The 24172-nt window shown below is 55.2% G+C and overlaps 2 protein-coding genes across 6 annotated transcripts in view; one reads left to right on the forward strand and one right to left on the reverse strand.

The window, feature by feature from the left end:
* GRIP2 (glutamate receptor interacting protein 2) overlaps window positions 1-10563 on the forward strand; it is a 49482-nt gene extending 38919 nt beyond the window's left edge. For 3 of the 4 annotated variants that reach the window (XM_006758319.2, XM_006758322.2, XM_006758320.2), the window contains 5 exons: window positions 625-799; window positions 2378-2483; window positions 5896-6039; window positions 6854-7000; window positions 7935-10563. In XM_006758319.2, the coding sequence (XP_006758382.1) occupies window positions 625-799; window positions 2378-2483; window positions 5896-6039; window positions 6854-7000; window positions 7935-8093 (731 nt within the window). In that variant the 3' untranslated portion in view covers window positions 8094-10563. Of the gene's footprint in view, window positions 1-624; window positions 800-2108; window positions 2484-5895; window positions 6040-6853; window positions 7001-7934 lie in introns of those variants that run through there. The other variant, XM_006758321.2, reaches the window with a different exon arrangement.
* Window positions 10564-12605: 2042 nt separating this feature from the next.
* The window catches only part of SLC6A6 (solute carrier family 6 (neurotransmitter transporter), member 6), a 69008-nt gene continuing 57441 nt past the window's right edge, over window positions 12606-24172 (reverse strand). For both annotated transcript variants that reach the window (XM_006758323.2, XM_006758324.2), the window contains exons 10-14: window positions 22998-23135; window positions 21753-21855; window positions 20955-21055; window positions 19162-19332; window positions 12606-16638 (exon numbers count right to left, since the gene is read on the reverse strand). In XM_006758323.2, coding sequence (XP_006758386.1) covers window positions 16498-16638; window positions 19162-19332; window positions 20955-21055; window positions 21753-21855; window positions 22998-23135 — 654 coding nt within the window. In that variant the 3' untranslated portion in view covers window positions 12606-16497. The remainder of the gene's footprint in view (window positions 16639-19161; window positions 19333-20954; window positions 21056-21752; window positions 21856-22997; window positions 23136-24172) is intronic.

A 24172-nucleotide genomic window follows, 5' to 3' on the forward strand; every position in this document is an offset into this window, starting at 1 on the left:
CCTACACCATCCAGCCTGGGGTAGAAACCTCTGGGGTGCCCTCCTAGGACCAGATGCCCCCGTCCATCTATGTTGAGACCCATGGGAGGGACAGGGAGCATTTGAGTCCGGTGGTTGGCCTTCTGGTCTCTGTGACCCAGAGCCACAGGGACTCCCCAAAGCCCAGCTCAGGGAACTAGTGTGATGCCTCTGGGTGGCCTCAGGTGGCTCCCAGCCCTGATCCTCACTCTCTGGGTCCTGGCTTTCTCATCTCAAGCACTTGGTCAGCATCTGTCAGCTCCACCCCAGGCAGGACCTTAAGAGCGCTCACAGGCAGGGCGAGAAGGATGGTCAAAACACTGAACCTCCTCTCAGCACGGCATCAGCCAGCCCAGCCCCGCGGAGCTGGGGCAGGGTCCCGGAGCCCCAGGCATTAACTCCTCCGCCAGAGGACTGGGAAAGTCACGGGTTTCTCAGATAGGGACCTGGGTGGCAGGAGCCCTGAGGGCACGCTGGGTAGTCCTGCTGGCCCAGAGAGGGCACAGACATATTCAGGGTCGCCCAGCGCTGCTAGAGATGGATTGGGAAGGAGGGCACGCGAAGGGCACAGAGAGGATGCAGGCACCCCCTGTCTCCACCTGCCAGGTTCCTACACTCCACAGATGACAGCCCGGGCTGTGAGCCCCCAGGAGTGGCAGCCCAGCCGGCTGAGAGGCAGCCCCCCACCCACCGAGCCCCGGAGGACGAGCTACACCCCGGCCCCTGCTGACAAGAGCTTCCCCGAGGAGGAGGAAGAGGAGGATTGGGAGCCACCAACTAGGTCTGTGGTGGGAATGCCGTGAAGAAGGAGACGGTCCTGGTCTCTTGGGCAGGATGGTGAGGGTCACGGTCCCTGTGCGGCAGCGGTGCAGGCAGTGGAAGAGTCTGGTCCGCCCCGAGGAGGGGCTTCTCCTGGGAGAGGAGGAAACGTGGAGCAGACTCTCACAGCCAGGGCAAAGGTGGTGGAGGAGCTCGCTGGGTGGAGGGCACAGCAGGGCAAAGGTGGGGAGGTGGAAGCAGCCGGGTTTGCCCTTCCCAGTCTGGGAGTCTCCAGCAGCAGACTCAGAACTCAAACCCAGGCCCTCCTGACTCAGATCAGATGGCTCGAGGGCCCTTTGGGTCATGGGCGCCAGCCCTGGCGCGTGGATATGGTGGTTTTGTGATGTTGGCTTCAGAGATCTCAGCCTCTCCCTCAAAGGAGGAGGCGCCTGCAGAGAGCTGGCCACCCCTGCCCATGTCCATGCTGTTGGTTAGGCAGTTCCTTCTGCCCAAAACACCTTTCCCTCTCCTCTCCTGGCCAACACCTACTCATCCTTCAAAACCCAGCTCAAATTTCCCCGCCTCTGGAATGCTTGGCTTCCTTAGGCCGATGACAGTGTTCCCTCTGCTGGTACAGCTGCTCGCCTGAGCCTCCGAGTGGCACTAGCCACCTCTGTCTACCGGATAAATTACCTGGCTCTTCTACGTCCCTTCTGCGTGGCACCCCTAGCTCCGCGCCTAGCACCCAGGAGGTGCTCATACACACTTTGTGACTGAGTCCTCAGCTCCCGGAGAACAGGGGCCCTTCCTTATTCACCTCCATGGGCCAATTGTTCATACAATGGACTTAAATGGGGAGCATGTCCTTCAGCCTTGGTCTTCTCATCTTAAAATGGGAAGGGAAGGAGGCAGCTATTTTGCTTTATTGCCCCTGAGGCTCCCTGGAGGAAAGCCTGTGTGCCTTTGGGAGAGAGGAAGCGCTTTGAAACCATAGCATACATAGGCTATAAAGAGCTAGGACTTGGTGCATGGCCGATGGCTTTGTGAACTCTGAAATGTGTGACTTATTACCTTTCTAATGAGACTCGATTTTAGAGCTGATAATGGGCTCATACAGCCTGTGATGGAAGTTATGGGATGGTCTCAGCCCCTCCCCCAGCACAAATACTCCATCCTCTCCATCCATCTGTGTCCTGCTGGCTCCAGCTCTGTCCCTGTCACTGTCCTATGGTGCCATGTGTCTGGGTGGGGCCAGAAGCCGTCCTCTGGGGCTACACCATGGATCTCCTCTTTGTCTGTCTGTCTGTCCTTCCGTCTGTCTCTCTTCCCAGGCATCCTGTGTCACTGCTCTCCACCCCGTCTCATCTGCCCCTGTTCTAAGACCGGCAGTCTTGGCCGCCCCTAGCTGCGTCTTCCCCTCATTCCGTGTCACCTACCACTGCCCCGGGGCCCCAGCACTGCCACCGAGGATGCCCGCCTGCCCACCCTCTGGCCCCTCGAGCCCAACGCTGATGGCCATTTAGAAGACTCCTCAGGCCCAGCCTGCCTGCCTGCCCACCCGCCTACCAGGAGTTGACACTCTCTGGTTCCTACGTTACAGCCCAGCCCCCGGCCCTGCCCACAAGGAGGGCTTCTGGCGCGTGTTTGGGGAAGCCCTCGAAGACCTGGAGTCGTGTGGTCAGTCAGAGCTGCTGAGGGAACTGGAGGTAGGCCACCTGCCCTGCGGGCCTGCGTGGGGCACCTGCCTCTGGGCGCACTGGTGTGTGCACCTTTGGGAGGCAAGCATGTTGGTGGGATTGTGCTCACGTGTAACATGTATGTGTGCACTCACCCAGCACCCTCTGTGTAAAGGTATCTTCACACATGTGCAGACTGTGCATGGACACACGTGCAGACTGTGCATGGACATGTGTGCAAGTGTGACTGAGAGCATCGTGGTTGGCACAGCAGGGGGTGTGCACATGTGAGCATGTCTGGCATCATCGTGTGTGCATTGGGACCATGTGTGTATGCATACATGTGAGCATGCTCATGCATGCAGTGCTGAGTGTCTTCTCACACCATGTGTGTCTGAGTGTGCATACTTGGATGCATAGGAACAGCTTGGTGTTTGTGTGTGCATGTGCCCTATGTGGACGTGGTTGTGGGCATGCCCTGTGGGAGCCTGTGGATGTCGACATCGTTTTCAGCACCGGCAGTGAGGAGCCCGAGAAGCTGAGAGGCGAGTGCAGCCTTGTATGATGAGGTCAGCACCGCCCGTGAGGGAGCAGGCTGCCCTGGAGAAGCTAGGGAAGGCCCGACGGGGTCACTCCCGCAGCTCCTTCATATGCGGAGAGCAGCCCTTCGCCTTTCCTCTGGGCTGTGTTCTAGTTGCTTCCCTTACTCTGTCTTCCAATTCATTAATGTTCTCCCTGGCTGTGAATCTACTGCAGGGGTCCTCAAACTTTTTAAACAGGGGGCCAGTTCACTGTCCCTCAGACCGTTGGAGGGCCGGGCTATAGTTAAAAAAAAAACTATGAACAAATTCCTATGCACACTGCACATATCTTATTTTGAAGTAAAAAAACAAAACGGGAACAAATACAATATTTGTATTTGCATGTGGCCCGTGGGCCGTAGTTTGAGGACCCCTGATCTACTGTTTAGCCCACTTCGTAAATATTGTATTTCCACTTCCACATCTTTTATTTATTTACTCTCTCATTATTTTTCAACTCTTCCCAGTCTTTTTTCTTAATGTCTCATCTTCTTGTTTTTTTTTTCTGCATACTTTAAGCAGACTTATTTTAAAGTTTCTTTAGATGTCTCCCCCTGCCCCGACCCTAGTTCGTTGGGTGCAAATTCATTCGTCCGCGGTCTCGTGAGCAGGTGGACTCTGTTTCGTTGTCGTGCTTGCTCTCAGCAGCGGTTACTCCTGGAGGCTCCCGCACGTGCTCTGTGTTGTTGAAGCACCTCTGAGGTCTGCGGTGGCTCTTGAACTTCAGTTCCACACCAGGTTTTCATTCGTTGCTCAGCGTGGTGTCTCTATCACACTGTTTATGGAAGGCAGATTCTGGCTCATGTTTCGTCAGTGGTCACCTGAGCTGCTGGCTTCTCTTTCTCATACATGGCTTCCCAGCCCACAGTCCTGATGGTTTCTTGCCGAACCCCTGAGCTGGCAGGCAGGCATCTCTAGTCCCCATCAGGGACGGCACTCCCCCAGCTCTCCGCTCCTCCCTGAATGGGCGCCCCAGCTCCTAACAGCACATCTGGTTCCACAGGCCAAATGGTTCTACTCCTGCTCGTGTCTGTCTCTATTTATTTATTTATTTTTTCGCTTTGAAAGTGTTTGTTTTGAAAATTTTATTTTTAATTTACCGTAAGATTTGGAGGGAGATGCGAGCTCTCTGTATCAGCTCGGTCTGCATTTTAATTGGAAGTCCTAGAATTCTACAGTTCTAGGGGTCCAAGCGCTTGTGGTGTATACCCTGCTTTCATTGTCTAATGATCCTATTACCCCAAGATTCTGAGCCTCTGGTCTTTCTGTTCGGACCCTGGCTCTCCAGGCAGGTGAGGACCAGCTGTAAGAACTGAGAAAGGTGTCTCTATGCCTCTTCATTCAACATCCTCTCGTGTTCTCCTCTCTTCCTCCCCACCCCACCCCAATCCTTTGGCCCTAATTGGTCCTTAGCGGATCTCTAAAAGACCCAAACTCCCAGCCGCAATGTCAGAGAGAACTTTGTATTAATAGTGGAAACTCAGAGCCTCGCCGGCGTGGCTCAGTGGTTGAGCGTCGACCTAGGAACCGATTCATAGGTCAATTCCTGGTCAGGGCACATGCCTGGGTTGCAGGCTTGATCCCAGTAGGGGGTGTGCAGGAGGTAGCTGATCAATGAGTCTCTCTCATTGATGTTTCTCTGAAATCAATAAAAAATATATTAATAGTGGAAACTCAGAGACTGTGATGGGCAGGAGAGAAGTTTCTAGGCTGGGCAAATAGCCTTGTGCCTAGGAAATGATAATATCACGGGTGAGAAGTGCATCCTCCCCTCCCACCGACCCCAGAAGCGCCCCCCTACTCCCACCTCTGGATTTCCTGGTCTGAATGTGAATAGATTTCGCTCAGGGTCACGGACTCGTGGCGCTCCCTTCGAGTGCAGCATTGCTGACTCCGCTCACCCTTCCCGGAGTTCCCCTTCGCTTCACCTCTGACATATGTCCTACGTCTGCTCCTTTTGTCCTTCCCCACTGTCCCCATCCCTGTCCAGGCCACAGTCATCTTTTGCTTGGACAACTGCATGGTCCCTCGCAGGTCTCCCCGCTGGCTTCCACACCCACCACTATAGCCCAGTCTCCACCCAGCAGCTGGCAGATGCTACTAAGTCCACAAATCTGACCCTGCCCCCCGCCCCCTGCACAGACCCTTCAGAGTGTCCCCATTGCCTTTGGGATGAAGTTAATGTTTCTCACTGTAGTCCTAGGGGCGTGTGGGATCAAGCCCTCACCTGCAGCCTCATTCTGTGCCCCTCCTCCAGCCTTCTTCTAGATTCCCACTGCAGGGCCCTCGCACAGGCTGTTCTCTCTGCCTGCCAGGCCTCTCCCTCCCCACCCCCTTTCTTGCTCATCTTTTAGATCTCAGCTCAAGACGCTTCCTGACCTCTCACACGGGACCAGACTTGTTGTCCTCACCTCCCATGTACCAGGCCTCTGTGACTCTTAACTGCCGTGTGTAACTTTATCATATTTGTTTTTGCAATTAACAAGGTAACAGAGTGGTTAAGACCCTCGACTTCGGAGCCAGACTCTGAGTTCAAATCTTAGTCTCTCTGACCCTCAGTTTCCTCATCCGTAAAGTGGAGAAAAATAATGGCGTTTTCTGGTCTTGTAATACCGTAGAGAATAAAATAAGTTCGACGTATAAAGTGCTTAGAACTGAGCCCAGCACAGAGTTAGAGCTAATTCAGTGCCAAGGATGGTTATTCTGATTGCTGGTGTGAGTGACCAACCCTGAGAGACCCGGGAGGGCAGCAGCGCCTCTATGCCCCTCACCTTTGTGACCTTGAAGGCTGACACATAGTCGGTGTCCAAAGAGGTGACTGAGAACAGTGAGTGTCTGAGCGAAGGGTTGTGTCCTCACAGGCATCCATCATGACGGGCACCGTGCAGAGCGTGGCCCTCAAGGGCAGACCTGGCCACCGGCCCTGGCGGAGGGGCCGGGAGGTACGCCCTTCCCCGGAGGAGATGCAGGAGCTGCTGCTGCCAACACCCTTGGAGATGCACAAGGTGGGTGCTGGGGGGCGGGGGGGGCGCACAGGAGGCCTGGGCGTGTGTCCTGGTGCCATGAAGGCTGGTCATGGGCTCCAGATGGGCCCGCTTTTCTTCAGCCTTCATTCCTCCACCGTGAAATGGGGATTTTGTACTGGTTTCTCAAAACTCCCGTCACACACACACACACACACACCTGTGATGCACGCTGGGCTATTAATATTTTCCTTTAAGCAGACTCACTTTTCTCAACTTAAGTTACTGTGTGTATAGGCTTCCACATATTATGTGTATATATTTATTACCGCCTTAAGTAAAAAGCCAGCATTTTTGCCATCTGTAGGTTACTATATAGAAAGAATAACACAGAGGAGAAAGAAACCCTCTCCCCTGATAGCCCTCAGAAACCTCTGAGCCTGAAGCCAGCTCTTGGGTAAATTGGGGGATGAGCAAGTGTTAGGGGTAGTGAAGACACGCGGGCACCCACTGAGACCTTCTCCAGGGGGAGGCAAGAGGACTGGACGAACTGAAAGGAACTCCCTTCCGAAGGGCCTCTGTTGTGATGGAGAGCGTCGACCTGGGGCCTGGAGTCTGCTGAGTGCAGAAGGCGGGGGGTCGGGGGGAGCTCCATGGGTGTCGACCTGGGGCCTGGGGCCTGCTGAGTGCAGAAGGGGAGGGGGAGCTCCATGGGCGCCGCAAAAAGGTGTGCGGAGTGCCTCTGGGCGGGGACTGCATCCCAGAGACATTGAAAGCCAGACCAAGGATTCCGGCTACTGTGGGAAGTTGGGGCCGGAGCTCAACTCCAGGGACCTCCTCTTCCTTCTGCTCCCAGGTGACCCTGTACAAGGACCCCACGAGGAATGACTTTGGTTTCAGCGTCTCAGACGGCCTCCTGGAGAAGGGTGTCTATGTCCACACTGTGCGCCCCGAGGGGCCCGCCCAGCGTGGGGGCCTCCAGCCCTTCGACAGGGTCCTCCAGGTAATGCTGCAGCAGGCACCTCCGGGGGAGTGGTCTTTCCTAGCCCTGGGCTGGGGAAAGAGACCCCCCTTCTTCCCTGGCTGAGTGGCCTTGGGCAGGTCACCCCCCTCTCTGAGCCCCAGCTCCTTCATTGTGAAAAGGGAATGACGAGACCAATCATATTAGTCAGGTTAGGCTCAGTTCTGTTGCAGTAACTAGCAAACCCTGTGTCATAGTGTTAACACACATGTGCACTGTGGACTGCATTAGCCTTGTTCTGCCTGGGCTGACGGAGGCTCCCCCTTCTTGTCGTTGCCTCAGACACCACAGCAGAGGAAACCCGACTGGAAAATGGCATATGGGATTTTTCTGCCTTTACCTCTCACTCCCCTTCATGGCCTATTGGCCAGAATTAGTCATGTGACATCACCAACTGCAAGGGAGACTGGGAAATGCAGATGAGCAGATGGAAAGTTATGGGCATCCTGCCCCAGCCACCTGGGCTGCCTTTCCCCTGCCCCAGCTACTTTTGTTCCCTTGGTGTGATTTCTGCCACATTTGTGCTGAATGTATCGAATATATGTTTTCTCTAAATTGATGACTTTTTTTCAAGTTAAATTGATTTTAAAAGGAAACTTTTCGACTCAGTTAGGAATGAAAACCTGACACTGTTTGCGTGAAGTAGAAGGCCAGTGTAAAATACAAATGAAATAGCAACAGGGCATGGCCACACCGTTCTAGGCAGGAGGCCAAATGTGTGCTCTTTCACCACAAAAAGGCGTCAGAGGGGCGAAGGGTGTATCGGCACCTCCCTGGGACTTTCCCTTTGATTAAACCCACCAGAAGGACTGAGCGTTAAATGAAGAATGCTTTCCCCTGTATGAGTGTTCTAGATTTTTCCTTCAGCCCAGGCCAGGCTGATGCCAGTCTTTCCCCTGGGCTGTGCACCGTGCAGGTCAACCACGTTCGCACGCGGGACTTCGACTGCTGCCTGGCGGTGCCGCTCCTGGCCGAGGCGGGCGACGTGCTGCAGCTGGTCATCAGCCGCAACCCACTGGCACAGAGCAGCCGGACCCCACGAGCACCCGGCCCCAGCAGCCCCCGGATGCTCTGACGTCGGCGTGGTCGACACCCAAGGGGCACTCCAGCTGATCCTGGCTCCCAGACCTGTAGCTGGGCTGGAAGAGTGGCCACCCACATGTCCATCTGTCCATCTGGCAGGCTCTAAGCCACGGACAGGACCTTCTCACTGTTCTCTGGTTCTGTGGAGCTGGGGTGCCAGGCAGTGAGGCCCCTGCCCCAATTGGAGTGGCATCTCCAGGTCTTTCTCCATGTTGGGTCTCCAAGATGCCCAGAGTGCCCGGCCTAACAGGGACAGGCTGCTGAGCTGGGAGAAGAGGGGTCTGGAGGTGGCCTCAGGTCCCTACTGAGCGTCCTCAGACAGGCGTCTGATGTGGGGAAGCCTAGCTCAGCGCAGGGAGCACTTTCTCCCAGTGGAGCTATGGCGCTGGAATGAGCTGCCACGGAGGAGTGAGCTCCGTTACAGCAGGTGAGCAAGCAGGGGCTGGGCACCCCGTGGGGTTGTTGCCTGAGGGGTGAGGCCCCCCCAGTGATGCCTCCACATGTGCCCAGAGGGCTAGTTTCCTGACAGGAGCAATCGGGGTGAGGCTGGGGCCACTTCAGCGGAAGAAATGATCGCCAGGAAGGATGCTGCCCGGGTGGGAGCCACCTCCTCCTCGTGTTCGGGGCTTGCTGGTTCTGAGAGTCTCTGAGTCCCAGTGTCCCCACTTAGAAGGTCCTGAGCTGGGACGTCTGGAACCCAGGAAGCATCAGCCCTTTGATATGAAAGTGGGTGATTGTTTCATTTTGGCGTCTCTGATCCAAAGCTTCTGAGATTTGAGGCTGGGGTACTGGGCACCCTGGGCAGCTCAGTGTCTGGCTTTGGGCTCTCAGCCCCTCCTGCTTCTTTTGTAGGACATGTGGCCACTCACCCATCTGCACAGGCCCCTCGGAGCCCAGGCTCCTCAATGTGGAGGGAGTCATTTTGGGATAAAACCGGGGCTCCATTCACCTGCCACTCAGTGAAGGTGGGAAGCCATGGAAATACGATACATAAGCTGGTGCAACTACTCCCCAGTGTCCAATTCAGGGGAGAAGGAGGAGGGCGAAGCACAGAGACAGAGAGAGAGAGAGAGAGAGAGAAGAGAGAGAGGCTGGAGGGATGGCCATTCTCTCTCACACTCAATGGTGACAGTGTCCAAAGTGGTCATTCAAGGAAGTTCCTTCCCACTTGAAATCTGGAAGCACCAGCATCTCTTAAAATTGCTTTCCTCATTTCCACAGACCAGAAGCCCTTTTGGTTGTGAGAAGGGCCCAGGGCCTCCGCCTGGTGGTCAGGTGTGGCCCCTGGGATGGAGGTGGGCGGGCAGGGTGCAGCCAGATCAGGGCTTTGCTTTGTCCCCACCCCGCTCTTGATGGCGGTCTCACAAAAACGGGGCACCCACTCTCACCTGCACCCCCTTCGCCTCTGTCCCCCCTTGGCCCGAAAAACGTTCTTCCATTCAAGGGACCAGATCAGGAGTCAAAAGGCCTGTTCCTCCCCCTGACCCCACCCCCCAACTGCTCGGCTGCTGTGTGACCCCCTGTGAGACTGATGCCCCCCAATGGACAATCAAGGGGTGGCCAGTCTCTGAGCAGGTTCAGGCCTCCGTGTCCACTGTGGCCCCTCAGCCCCCTGCCCACACTCTCCCTAAGGGCCCGCCTCCCTGGAGAGCCCTTATGCCCTGGCGGGACTGCCCAGTGCCTCTACTCTCTTGGATGTCTGCGGGAACATCCACCCCCGAGGAAAAGGCGCTGCCCACCCATTACAGGGGCACCAAGCAAGAGCCAAGAACCCTCAGCTTGGGGTGAGGGCACAGCAGAGACATGGCCACTTGCAGCCTCACCTGTGTGACTTTAGGAAAGTGGCTCAGCCTCTCTGGGCCTCTGTCACTTGACAGAGTTGGACAGAACACACTCCTGGGGCCTTTGACTTGGGGACGCTACGCTGGACTGCAGGCGAGGGAAGATGCACCCTAACCCTGACCAACGCTCCCCTTCCTCCTGGGGCTGGGGCCTCTGCCATCCCCCGTCCCCACCTGCGTATGCAATGGGACCTGGAGGCTCGGCGGGTGGACTCCAGGCTGTGGCCGGCCTTCTCATATGCAATATTTCTTCTGGCTTCTCATGGGGAAGTTCATCCCAGACTTGACGTTTCCTCACACCCGTCCCGGTGAGCGTCCTGCCTGCCTATGCATTTTGGGTACAGTCCTTGCAACACGCCCCTCCCACCCCTAAAAGCTGTATTTTTCTCTGGCTGAGATGAGAGCATATTCCTTGTAAAGTATTTTTCTACGTGGGGTTTCTTAGGGCTCTGGGGAAGCACTACAAGCCAAGGGGCTGCACTGCAAAGGCCATTTGGGGTGTTTGCACCCCGTGTCAATCTGTCTGTCCCACCAGGGACTGCAGTGACTTGGGAGTTGGGGGTAGGGTGCTGTTGGGATGATTTGCATTTTTTTAAATAAAATAATGTAAGTGCACCTGGAGTGGGTGTTTACTTTTTTTTAAATCATAGGCTAGCAAGTCCGCGTCTGTTTGGGTCTTGTGACATCTCACCTGCCTTTGCTTAATTCATTATCATCCACTCAAAAAACCTTTGTGTACGACGCATCACTCTAGCCCCCGGGGGGAAAACAAGAACAAGAGAGATGAGGTCCTGTCTGCACAGAACTTATATTCTAGCAAAAGACAGACAACTGACAAGTGAAATTATATTTTTTTCAGGAATAAAAAGCAATGAAAACAAAATAGAAAGAGGGATAGTGACTGGGGTGGGGGCCTTTAGCTCAGGGGATCAGGAAGGGCTTCGATGAAGAGGTGCCTTTTGTGCCAAGACCTGAAGGACATGCGTCAGCCCCGTGGAAACATGGAGAAAGCCTGACCCAGGCAGAGGGCACAGCAGGTGCCAAGGCCCTGAGTTGGGAATGCGCTTGATGGTTCGAAGGAAGAGAAAGGAGACACGGAAGGGACTGGGGTTAGAGACCAGACTGGAGGTCGAAGAGCCCAAACATGAAGGGACCATGAGTAGGGACTATGGATTTAATTTTCTGTGCAGGAGGAGCAGGCCACTGAGGCAAATGATTGACAGGTCTGTTGCCTAGGTGGGGGAGGGGCCTGGAGGGCAGCCTGGGTCCCACTGGAGGAGCCACAGCTCTGTGTGGACAGAGGAAGAGCTTCTTCCCATCAGCTGTGCCAGGTGGAGTAGCTCCTCCTTTCCGGGGGGATAGAAGCAGGGGCTGGACCACACCGACTGCATTTGTGTGGCTGGGCTAGGAACACGGGCGGCCCCAGGGTTGCACGGGGCTCTGCTGGTCTTCTGGGAGCGGTAGCACCAGCCCTAGAGCCTGGCTGTGTTCTGAGAGCTTTGCAAGAATCCCCTGGATCTTCCCAACAGTTTGCAGAGGTAGTCCTGTTACCATGCCAACATCACAGATGCGGAAGTGCGGCACAGAGAGGTTAAGTAACTTGTCCAGGGCCACACAGGTAAGAAGGAATGGAGTCAGGATTTGCACACAAGACATACAGCCACAACACTCGGGGAGGGAGGGAGGAAGGTGCACAGGGGCCAACAGAAAGGCAGATAGCCAGAACAAAGAATTGGGGAGGGGGATATTTTATTCTAACATGGTCTATAAATCATGAAATACTGGGATTCCTTTGGTCTGGGTAGTTGGGGAAAGGACCCAGCAGGCTCCCTGACCTTCCCACTCACAAAGGGTAATGTGACCAGTGGGCTGGAAGGCTGCCCCAAACAGCGACCCGCCTGCCCTGTTCTCCACCTACAACAGGGTCGGGCTTATGACCCCTGAGGCCGAGGACATCTGTGCCAACCACTGATCTTTTGGGGTCCCGGTGGCCTCCCCTCTGAGGTCCCAGTGTTCGGTCCCTATGTGCATACCTCCAGGACTTGCCACTTACCCACCTTCCAGCAACCCCGGCCCCACTCTTGCACTGGCAATCCCAGCCCTGATGGGAGGGCATGGGTCAGGCTTCAGTGACTGCACCTGGTGGGAGGCTGGCTGGGCAGGGAGGGCACCAACCTCAAGTTCGTGGCTCCCTCCCGATGCCCCCTTGGCTGGGCTTACAGCAGGAGAAGCCCGGGCCAGGAAAGAAGGAAACGGAGCCAGTGCAGGTAGGTGAGGGCCTTATACATTATGAGCATCACCTCTAATCATCCCTAAATCCTTACGGGCGGGGTGGGGTTTAATCCCAGATGGGGAAACTGAGGCTCGGGAGACTATGGGAGATACACCAGCTGCACGGGGGTATGTGTGTAGCAGGTGAGCGTTACTCAGAAGGACCGACAGACCCAGCCCGAGTCAGTGGGCCTGGGTGTGAATGACTCTTGCACAGCCTTGCCGTGTGCCCTTGAGCAAACCACGTCCCCTCTGGAAGCCTCTACCTCAGTGCCCCCAACCTTGACCACCTGTGAGGAGCACCGCGGGCGGACCTGCAAGCCCCTCGGGAACTGTGGAGCACTTGCCAAATGGAAGAAAGAACAGCCTCATCAAAATAGAACCCCACATGGTGGATTTAAAAAGGAAATATTTATTTTCATGTTATAAGGTGATTACAAACTCCTCTAAAAAAAAAAAAGCAAAGATGGATTTAAAATATCGATATACATATGTATCTAGAAAGCAAAAGAGGAAACACCCTGCAAAATACAGGGATTCAGATCATAAAACATTTATACACAAAAGCTTGTATATCGCAAGACTGAATTACACACCAAGGGTCTTATTCAAATACAAATGTTCCTCCTCAGAAGAGTCTCTTGTTGGTGGATTTTTTTCTTTACAAAAGTTTAAAATATCTTTAAAATATTTTGATGTTAAAAAAAAAAAAGTTCTGATGAGCCAGACATATTTCTGGAAGGAGGCAAAACCGCGTCCCCAGCTTTCTCTTGTGCTAAATACAGAGTCACAGTTGGTAAGGATTTGAAAATTAATGGGGGGCGGGGGGGAGCGAAATGGAGCTAACGCCTCAGTTCGAAGCCAAATGTATCACAAGACGCTTCATCCTTCGGGACCTTGTCAGAACACGTCTGAGTGACACCCACAGAGAACAATGAAGCGGCTCCCCTTCCAGCAGGATGCATTCCGAGAGGGAGGGCCCGCATTCCTCTCCAGTTTTGAGATCGGGGGTTTGTTTTGTGGCTTTGTGCTTGTTGCATTTTTGCACAGTGGTATTTATAGCATCCATGTGAAGGCCCAGCTGGGAGGCGCCCGACGGTGGGTCTGAGGTCTGGCTGGGCCCTCTAGCTGCCCAGAGGGGCTTTCTCTCGGTCCTCCCCTGGCCTGTCCACGGTGTGGGGACGGGAGGCACCTCTGCCTCCAGCTCTGGCTGCACAGAGCACTTCCCCATCCAGGGGGCAGTGTGAGATGCTGGCTGGGCCACTGGCCACGGCGGCGAGGTGGGACCTGGTGACAGATGCCCTGTGCGAGGCCGAGGGGGGCTGCCTTTCCCCTGATGCTTCATCACTGTCTCCGGGGCTGTGCTGGGACCGGAGGGACCGAGAGGGAAGTATGTTCTGCCTGGAAATCAGAATCCAAGGCCACGTCCTGCTGCCTGGGAGTGGCCTCCTCTGAGTCCTGCCTGGGGTCCTGCCTCTGTGCAGCGACTGGCTGCTGTGGGCCTCTGTCTCCTCATGTGCCACAGGGATCTGGACGCCTTGCTCACAGAGGCCCCCGGGTGCAGGGCCAGGGCGACCGGTGCACAGGCCTGAGTCACAGCGTGGGGGCCGGTTGGCCCAAGGATGGTCAAAGTGGGTAGAGGTGCCGCTCACCTCGTCTCCCAACCCTGGACGGAGCGTTTCCTTTTTCCTGAAGGCTCGTTCGTCCTTGGTCTTGAGGAGCTGCACTCGCCATGCGCACCTCAGAGGACCTGCAGCCGGAACTGACTGTGCACGGTCTGGACTGGTTCCGTCCCCACTTGCTGGGCCAAAGTCACCCCCCCTCCCCCCGAGTCCTCCATTTCCCCATTTTATGAGAGCGTTCACTGCTCCCTCCACCCCCACCCCCAGCCTCTCCATCACTGACTGTGTGCCTCCCTGCAGGGGCCAACATGGCCCAGGCCCAGTGTGATGAGGCCTCTCCCTGGTGAGTTTATCCTGGGCCCTCACCCATTTCTGCATCCTAAACGCTCTTCAAACACCTCCCTCGCACCCCTTCCAGGTTCTGCGGGCAGCAGAACGTCTGACCCCCCCCAGGCCGAGAGTGGGCGCAGCACCGCCCCTTCTCCAGAGACAGGCGGACAGAGTCTGAGTGCCAAGGAGTTTCCTTTATGTGGAGACATAGAGAAGCCGCGCGTTGTTCCACATTGTACTCATAGAGCCAAGTTCTGCGGATACACCAGAGCTAGGGGGGCAGACACGAGGGTCGCGATTGGAGACAGGTGCCCAGGGAGGTGTGAGGGGTGGGCTTGGGGAACGTGGCTGACCTTCCACCCAGCTGGCACCTGGGGACTTGGTCTGCATGTGTCTTTGGTCTGGAATTTGGTCTGGGAATCTGACAAGGAGCGGCCTTCCTCGGGCCCTTTCCAGGATGTTGCAATTTGCCTGCCGCCCTGTGGCCTTTCCCTGGGGATCTGAGCCCCAGAGGGGAGATGTGTGTAGCCTGAAATGACCACAGGTGCCCAGGCAGCCACAGCGTGCCAAGCCCCCTCGCTCCATGATCACCTGTCCCCAATCGCTGACAGTGGTTAGTTTACTAAAGTTCCATAAGACAGGAAAACAGGTCACATTGCTACTCGGTAAAATTAGGGGGGGAAAAACCAACAAAGTCCAATCAGACACAGCAGCAACCATCGACACATAGGAAAACAGGAACACGTCGGAACGGAACGGCCTGGAATAGGTGTTGTTTGGCAGAGCAGATGCTTTGGAAACAGCGAAATGTGAAAGTTTACCAAGACAAGAGGTTCAGTGTGGCCTCTGCCCCTGGGGAGGGGGACAGCTAAGCCTCCTCCCTCTCTCAGATTGGGGGAGGGGGGTTCCAGGATTCAGAGAGCCCCTGCTCTGAATCTCCACCCTCCACCCCGCTGCTAGGCAGTCACTGCCGTTTGTGACGCTTCGGTTTCGTTTAGACTGAACTTGGAAGTGACTTTAAAATGGCACAGTTGAGGTCCAAATGGGGGCCAGGGTGGAGGTGTGTCCACACCCGGGATGTTAAAGGTGAGTACCTTCCCTGCTGGTTCAGAGAGGACGCCATTCTTGGTCAAGCCAGTTCTGGGGTGCCAGCCCCCCAACAACCCCACTTCCTAGAAAACGCCCCCCCACGGCCCCCTCTCGGTCCCATGTAGTGCATATCTGACATCAGGAACTGCGGGGGGCGGGGGGGGGGTGGAGTGAAGAGTTTTATGGCCGCCAGGGGTCTACCCAGCGTCCCACTTGTGACTAAACTGGGAGGAAGAGTTCTGAGAGCACTTTATGGATTCAAGCATTCGCTAAAGGCCCCGGAACGCCCTTGGTTCTCCCTGTGAGGAGCCCGCGATGGCCTGGGCTGGGGTCTTAACGAGCGGTGCCAGGAGCTTCTCCCGGTCTCTGGGAGATGAGGATGGAGAGATGAGGGGAAAGCACCCCTCCCCAACACTGGGCCACCCGAACCCTGGGCCGCTTCCTTTGGTCCACTCGCTCACCCCTCGTCCCTCACCAAATACACTGACCTCAAAATAAAAGGCGGGGTTCTGTTTTTTGCTATCAGGCCTCACCTGTCAGCTTTCAGTCAGCGCCTTTATTTGAGGGGCTGGTTCAGCATTTTGGATCTCTCTTCCTGGTTACAAGTGTCCTGAGCCAACTCCGCACAGCCCTCCTTTCTCAGGCCCCTGTGGGCCTGGCCAGCGGGTGGGGCCCTCTCCCTGCTTCGACTTGAACCAGGTCTGGGAGGTACTACACCTTTAAAATGGGTTGACTGTCCCAGGAAAATTCCACCCTGTGTTGTTTTATTTGGGGGGGGAGGGGCTGGGGGGCAGAACTTTCTGCCAGCTACACAAGCACCAAAGAATTGCTTTTGAAAATGAGATCTATTGCTGGCAAGATCAATTCAAGTGGTAAAAGTGTATGACAATCTCTAAGTGTACATATAATTATATGTAAAAAAAAAATACAAAGAAAAATTTACCAGTTCCCATAAAATACATCTAATTCAGTATGAAAGCTCTGCCTTGCCCCGGACTTCTGCCCATGGGTTGTTGTATTTTTTTTGTTTTTGTTTTTGTTTTTTTGTACAAAATATCCCCAAATCAACACAAAATACACACACACATACACACACACACATACACACACACACATACACAGTAATATTTTCTGTGACAATTAAAAAAAAAATCCTAGTGCAAATATAAAGCTCTGTAAACCTGGTCCTATGAGAATCTAATGTTAGTAAACAGCAGGAAAGCAGCCGTCGGCCCGAGAGAGCTCACATCATGGTCTCCACGATGATGTGGGTGGGCTTCATGAGAGTGCCGTTCATGGTCGAGTGGGAGCTGTAGAGTGCGGCCCCGTCTCGATCCACAGCCCAGCGGTTGGGCTCCCTCGGGGTCAGCAGGTACTTGAGTCTCTGGAGAAGGAAGGGGACAGGCACGGGTGGGAAGTCAGGCGTCTGGGTCTCTGTCCCACGCCCTCTACCCTACCTGGGTCCCACCAGCGTGCCGCGTGGCCTTTCACTAACTGCTCTCCTCTCTGCACCTCCTGTTTCATCCACCGGCAAACAAAGACAGGAACTAAGGTTCTCTGAGGTCCCTTCGTCCTCCCAGCTGGCTGCCCACTCATGGAATCTGTGAGGCAAAGAGCCCTCCCCCAAGAACCCCGAAGAACCAATGGCAGAACTGGGACCCGGACTCAGGGCCCCTGCCTCGCAGCCCTCCCTCCCCCTCCGTCAAGTGTCCACTCAGAAACGTAAGTAGAGAGCAGTTGTGAACAAGACGTTGTCTATACGGGCATTCAGTTTATGATGTTCCAGAGCTGCTTACTAAAAGCTACGGTATTTCATTTGAAAACCCAGAGTGCCACCTTCTCTTTTAAAAACGGCAAGATCTGGCAACTGCGGGCCCAGGTCCCCTCTCAATAACCACTGGCCCAACTGAGCACACCGCTGCCGGCTGTAGCTTTCCATCACCTTCTCCAGGTCACTCCTGGGCCCGCCCCAGTGGCTTCCCGCACCTGGGTTGCCTGCCTAGTCCCTGAAGGACCGGCTGGAGGCCACAGGTAAAGGGCGGGGGGGACGGGGAGGATGCCAGCAGGAAGGGCATCCTGCTCCCCTTCCATCGCTCCCCTCTGCACATCTGGTATAGTGGGGTGTGCATGCGGCAGGAGGGACAGGAGACAAAGGCCCCAGGCAGCCACTCGAGCTGTTTACATGGGGGCTGAGATGCCACTGGACTCCTCCCAGGATGGACCTGGGTCTGTAGAACCTGGCTCCGGGAGACAGTCATGGTGGGCAGATACCTGGGCAACCGGTGCAGCGGGGAGCCCCAGGGACACATAGCAAAGGCAGATGGCTGGTGGTTCAACTGCCTTCAGAGGAGGGGGTTAGCTGTGTAGAGAAGGAAGGGGTGCAAGTGTGGGGTGGAGTGGATTCCTCACCCACCCCTTCCTCCTCTTCCACACCAGCCCCACTCTGACCAAACCATTTTACACTGAGGCTGAAAAGATGTTTTAAAATTAGACTCTGAAGCCCTGCCTGGTGGGGCTCAGTTGGCTGGAATGTCCTCTGTACCCCACAAGGCAGGGGGTTCCATGCCCAGTCAGGGCACATACCCAGGTGGTGGGTTCGATCCCCCGTCGGGCGTGTGCAGGAGGCAACCAATCAATGTTTCTTTCTCTCTCTAAAAAAAAAAATTTAATAAATAAAATTAGACTTTGAAGGGACACAAATTAGTGACCTGTTGGGTGTCCTTGTGTCCCACCCCCATGGTTGAACTATGTAATGGCTCTGGGTACTGACCAATCAGAACAGACATCCAAGCCCCTCTGCTATGCTTCCAATTAACCCTTCAGTTTCAGGATGGTAGGGCCATTCTGGGAACTCCCGGGGAGGGGCTGGGTTGATGTCCTGTATGTGTATATAACCGGAGGGCTCAGGGCAGTAGCTATTGCCTGTACGTCCCCGGGCTCAGTATTTCAATACTTTAACAAATAAAAGGGCCAGTCTGGCTGAATACTGGGGTCTTCCCCTGTGTCCTCTGAGGAAATACAAGGAGCCGAAGCTGCAGGAACACCCCAGGCCGAGCGCCATGCTTTCCTCCCTGGCACGGCCCTGCTTACTTCCTCTGTCTGGGGAAGGCTGGTCGCTTTCTGCCAGGCCTCTCTCCCCCCAACACCTCCAGGCCGTTCGCCTGGCCATAAGGAAACCCACCCAGTCCAAGGGGAGCCAGGGCCCCAGGACATCCTGGCTCCAGATTTTTAAGAGAATAACAATAAAAACAGCCCAGAACAAAACAGTGCAATCTTGGAGCCCACCCAAGCCCAAAGGTTAAGGGAGATTCTAAGAAAAGGATTTCTTGGAAAGTGCCCTGGAATCTACAGTATTGTCTGAGGAATTTCTGGGAGGAGGTGGGAGGCCAACAGAGGTGGCCTCTGAGGTCGGCAGCAGACAGGTGGGTGGCTTCTGGGATCAGGGTGGGCTGGGCTCCCCCCCCTGGCTCCTGGCTCCTATCTCAGGGCTTCAGAAATGCAGCCCCCACTGCTCCCAAGATAAAGCCAAAGCTCTGAGCTTGGCGTCCAAAGAGGCTGCCACCTCTGGAGCCTCATCACCCACCCCCCAGAGCGTGCCACTGCGGCCCAAGGGCTGTCGCCTCCTTGCACCACGTCCCATACCCTCCCTTCTCGAATTCTCTGCGTGGCAAATTCCTCCTCCTGCTCCAGCCCAGCTCTGAATGTCCCCACAGAGCTCCTCCCATGTGAACTGTACTTTGTTCCAGGCCCCCCCTCCCCCCCTGCACCCTCTGCCCACAATCCCCACCCCTCGATGGGGCAGGTAGGGGTGCAGGACTCAGGGGAAATGGCGTGTCCAAGGTTACCAGCAGGCTGGCCTTCAGCCTCCCCCCACCCCCCGCCCCCCAGATGGGCCCCGAGTGCTCACCACGAGGAACGGCCCTTCCGTCTGGCAGAGGCGGATGACCATGACCAAGGGGACACACACCATGGAGGACAGGGCCAGACACCAGCCCAGCCCGATGGCCCAGGTGGGGTACACGTACACTTTGTTGTAGGTCAGGGGTATGTACTTGACGAGAGAGAAAATGAAACATCCCTGTGGAAAGATGGGGGCAGTCAGGGGGGTCCTGGCCATTGGGAGGTGGTGGCTTCTGGGACCAAGGCATGTCCCCCCCAGGGGCCTCACATCCTCCTCCTCCAGTCTGCAGCCGAAGGACCTCCCCCAGTCAAATCGGACCACGTCCCACCTCACTGCTCTGGGCACCTCAAAACCCTCTGCGGCTGCCCTGTGCCTTCAGGATGCGGTCCTAGCTCCTCAGCCTGGTAGGAGCCACCAGGAGCTGCGCCCCTTCCCTCTCACCTGCCCCCACCCCTTCCTCTATGTCTACAGTCCAGTCACCCTGAACCCTTTCCCGCTCCTCAGCCTCAGGCCCCTAAGACCAGGCTGGTCCCTCTGACTGGACCTCCTTTTCCCTCACCTCCTCTTCCTGCTCCTGATCTAGTTCCCATGCTCCTGCCTTACCTGCCCAGGCCCTGCCCAGTCGCAGCCGGGCACCCATACTTTTCCTTCCCATAGAGCACGTGGTTGCAATCACTTCTTCGGCACACACCGCGCTCACCAAGCCTGAGTCAGTGAGGGGTCGGGGGTATGTGTGTTGTTCCCCAGTTTCTCTAGCACTTGGTGAAGTTCCAGGCGCACACAGCAGGTGCACAATAAATGACAGCTGCGTGGGTGAAAGTCTTTCCGCCCCTCCCAACCCATCTCCATCTCTGAGACCCAGACCCAGACCTCAGAACAAAGGATGGACCTGGGCCTTGCCCACATGGGTGTCCAAGCCCAGCTTTCAGCCCAACAAATGACCGGTGGCCATCGAGGTCCATGAACAGTGGGATGGATAAGGTGGGGTCAGCTCTGAGCCCCGGAGCCTGTGCAGAGATCCCCTGTTCCACAAACGGCTGGGCTGGGTGGGCCCACGGCTCCTGCTCTGGTCAGAATGGCAGCCCCTGAGTCTACCCCAGGTTGTCCTGGATGACCCGCAATGTGAAAATGACTTATCCTCGTGATCTAATGGTGTGTTTGATGGGAAAGCAAATCCATCTACATTAGAATTGATGATGGGGGGAGGGAGGAAGCATTAGGCAGCAGATGCTTCCATTGGGCACCTACTGTTGTTCCTGTCCTTCTGCGTGGGGCTGGGACAGACAGGGGAGTACCAGGAGGTGGCAGTCTGGGCTCTCCCAACGCCAGGAAGCTTTGTACCAGCCTGGGACCCATACCTGCCATAGGAGCACCCCACTCCCATGTCTGTGACCTCTCCCTGGGACATCCAATGGCTGCTTAATGTAACCAGGGGCTGGAAGTGGGCTCGCGAGCTCTGGCAGGGTTTGGGGAAAGATGACGTGCTCTCTCACGGATCCCCGAGTTCCTCGATGCGCCCCGATATGTGTTCCTCTCTGAGAACCCTTTGCCTTTGCATGGGCTGGTTCCTTTGCCAGGAACCTCCTTCCCGTCTTCTCTTCCTGACAAGCTCCTACTCATCCTTCAAAACTCATCTCAAGATAACCTTCTGGAGCAGCCTGCCCCGCCTCCTTCCGGGGGTGGGGGTGGCGGGGCTGTCACTGGGCTTGTTCCAGGACAGCGCTCAGCAGATGTGAATGCAAAACGGTTTAGCAGGTGAGAAAAGGCTACTCCCCACGGCCAGGCCAGAGGAAACTCACAACACAGAGAACTGGAGTGACCACGGCCCAGCTGTACTTCATCCATGGCCCAGGCCGGTAGCCGATCATGTCCTCAATGCCGTCATACAAGTTATCACCGCCTGCAAGAGACGGGTAGACAGATGGTGACACGGCGCCCCATGCCATGCCAGCAGCCACCCAGGGAGCGGCAGAGCAAGGGCTCAGTGCCATGCGGGGTCTCTGGGGCCTGATCCTGGTCCCAGCACATAGACCCATGTACAGCAGATGTTTATCTGAAATTATTTCAAAAGTAACTGGGCATCCTGTATTTTTTGGCCACCTCAGGCGTATCCCACTCAAAACCTGCTTTGACCAATCCAAGGTCTCAAGGAGGTCTAGTGGACCATTCTGGGCCCCAGAGTTATCACAGATAGACCCCCTGCACAGCCAAGTCATGTGTTTGTCAAAACAAGCAGTCACACCTTGCACCTTTAGCACAGGGAGAATCTGTAGTGTGGCTACAACCATATTTATGTGTACAGGGAAGGGGCCGCCTTCAGATGAAAAGTCCAGGGCAGGAAAGGCCTTCATGTTCAACTCAGAATGCATTCCCCGCCGAAACCGGTTTGGCTCAGTGGATAGAGCGTCGGCCTGCGGACTGAAGGGTCCCGGGTTCGATTCCGGTCACTCTCCCTTCCTCTCTGTAAAAAATCAATAAAATATATTAAAAAAAAAAAAAAAAGAATGCATTCCCCTTAGAATTCTGTTTCCGAAGCTTCTAAATAGTGAGGCCCAAAGGAGAGACGTGAGAGAAGATATGCAAAAACCGGTACTCACCATATATCCAGGCAACAACGAAACATTCAAAGAATGCAACCCACAAGAGGCATACACCGCTAGCTGCATAGTAGTCAAAGAGTTGAAACACATACATGCCACCCTGTGAAGAAGAAAACAGAAGTTTGATTTAGTTTCTAATTCCCTTAATATATGAAGAGCTCTGGTATATCAATAAGAAAATCTAAAAGAAAATATAATACCCAAAAGAAAAATTGGCAAAGACTATGATACCAGAGTACCTGTGTATAAAGATACTCCACTTCATGTTTGACAAATTTAATCTCTCTCTCTCTCACACACACACACACACACACACGCACGCACACACGGGAAAAGTACAGCAAACAACGTCTTCCTTAGCAAAAAATGACGAGTTCCCTGAAGGCTGCCCCCAAAGGAGGTACTTAAAACCAGCCATGGCCAACAGGAGACTTGAGGAACATCTAGTTGCTCAGTGTATGGGCTTGTGATCTACGTTTTGAGGGGGAGGTTTCTTACAGATACTTCTAGAAAAATACATTTACTTTTGCTTCCAGTAAGGAAAAGTGGTGATGGGAAACCCTGAATTGAGTTTGGGGGCCAATGCAACCCTTTGCAGGAGGACATGGGGAGATGGGAGGGGAGAGGGACTGGAGAGAGCATGCCCTGGCCTATGCTCAGCTCACCTGCCTACGTTATTTAGCACAAGGATCTTTTCTTCCCTGGCCCACCTCTTGCTAGATGTGCTGATCCACTGCTGCCTCAGACACTCCTCTCCTTTCCTCTCTTGCTTCTTTGTCCCACCTTGAACAGATCCTCTCGGGGCCCTGCCCACTCTCTGAACAGCGCACCCTCCGGCCTCGGTCAGCACTGCCTACAGTATTTACCCTGGAGAGCCACCTCCCCGCAGGCCTGAGAAGGGCGTTGCACAGTCAGGGTGAGCAGAGCTGTTGTTAACATGGATTTTAGCTGAGGCCCCCCTCCCCCAGGCCTTCCAGGAGGAGGAAGACAGAGAGCAGCAGGGCTGTCAAGCTAACAGGAGAAAGGGAAGAGATTGGGTCCACTGCTGGACTCTCCTCCACAGTGTAGGCCCCTGGGCAGGGCAGGACCCCTGAATTAGGTGGGGCTAGATTGCCCATCTTGGTCACTCATCCAGCTGTTGGGGGGACCAGGAAGGTGGTACGGCCTCAAACTGCTCTGAACTCTTGGGGCACCGAGATCCCTATGAGGGGAGGCCCTTCGTGCCAAGTGAGAGCCACCTACCTCCGTCACCATCGTCAGCCCCAGCAGGTAGCTGATGCTACATATCAAGGCGATGAAGATTTCCCGACGGAAACCCTTCCTTAGGAAGGATGGGTAAAGATCAACCAAGGATGTGATCTGTCCTTCAACTTCAACAAACTGGAGGGGAAAAGAGAGAGGTTGAGCGGCCGATGTCCTGCACCTCCCTGTGCTCGGAGAGAGGAGCGCGCACCACAGTCAGCCGGTGGGGTCAGGTCCAAGCGTGTGAACCGGCCTTGGGGCTCGGCCTGTGGTCAGGCTGCAGTGGCCCATGCACAGTCCTCCCCGAATTCCACAGCTCGCCTCTCTGCTGAGGCTCGTCCTGCCACCAGCACGCCTTTCCCTCATCAGTCAAGACTCAGCTCAAGAATGACCGCTCCTTGGAAGCTGATGCCGACCTCTGCCCTGGCACGTGTGTTGGCATAAGTGTGTCAACAAGACAACCTCCACACACTTTGGTCTTGGTCCTCTCTGAAGCCAAGGGTAGTGCCCCTCATTTCCAGGCCTCGAGTGCCCAGCTGGACCAGGCACCTGGGGTTGCTCAAATGGGTGGGTAACGCAGGGCAAGTCTGGGCCTCAGTTTCCCCCATCAGATTCACATGGTGGTTTTTTAACTCTTTGGGGATCGTAAGCCCACAGAGAATTTTGCATGTGCGTGTGCCCACCTACTTGCCCACGTGTGTGAGCTCAACGCAGTCATGACTCCAGGGCTCGTTGGACACTGGGACCCCATCCCTGGGATCCCAAATGTGTGGTAATGTCCTAGAATGAGTCTCAATCTTTCTAATTCTTCCCATCTTTGCACCTAATAATTTATCTTGGAGACCCATAGCATTACATGGAGAGCTGCCTTGTTTTTCAAATGGCGGCTTAAAACTCCATCCCGTGGACACATGTCGTCAGAGACCTAACCGGTGCCAACAGGTGGCTTCCAGCCTCTGCAGCTACTGACCTGGGCAAGGACTCTTCCCTCCATCTCTCTTGAGGCTCATGTGCACAAGTAAAACTTCAGGATGAAAGGGCTGCGAGCCTCATTTTACATTTGATGGCCATAGACAAACTGCCCTGCCCACCGACACCCCTCTGAGGCCCATCTGAGTCCTTTAAGTTCTGTTCTTTCATCTGGGAGAGGCTGCTGGGAAGGCATGTTCCTACAC

This window comes from Myotis davidii, unplaced genomic scaffold (genome assembly GCF_000327345.1).
Source record: "Myotis davidii unplaced genomic scaffold, ASM32734v1 scaffold73, whole genome shotgun sequence".
NCBI classification, from domain to species: domain Eukaryota; kingdom Metazoa; phylum Chordata; class Mammalia; order Chiroptera; family Vespertilionidae; genus Myotis; species Myotis davidii.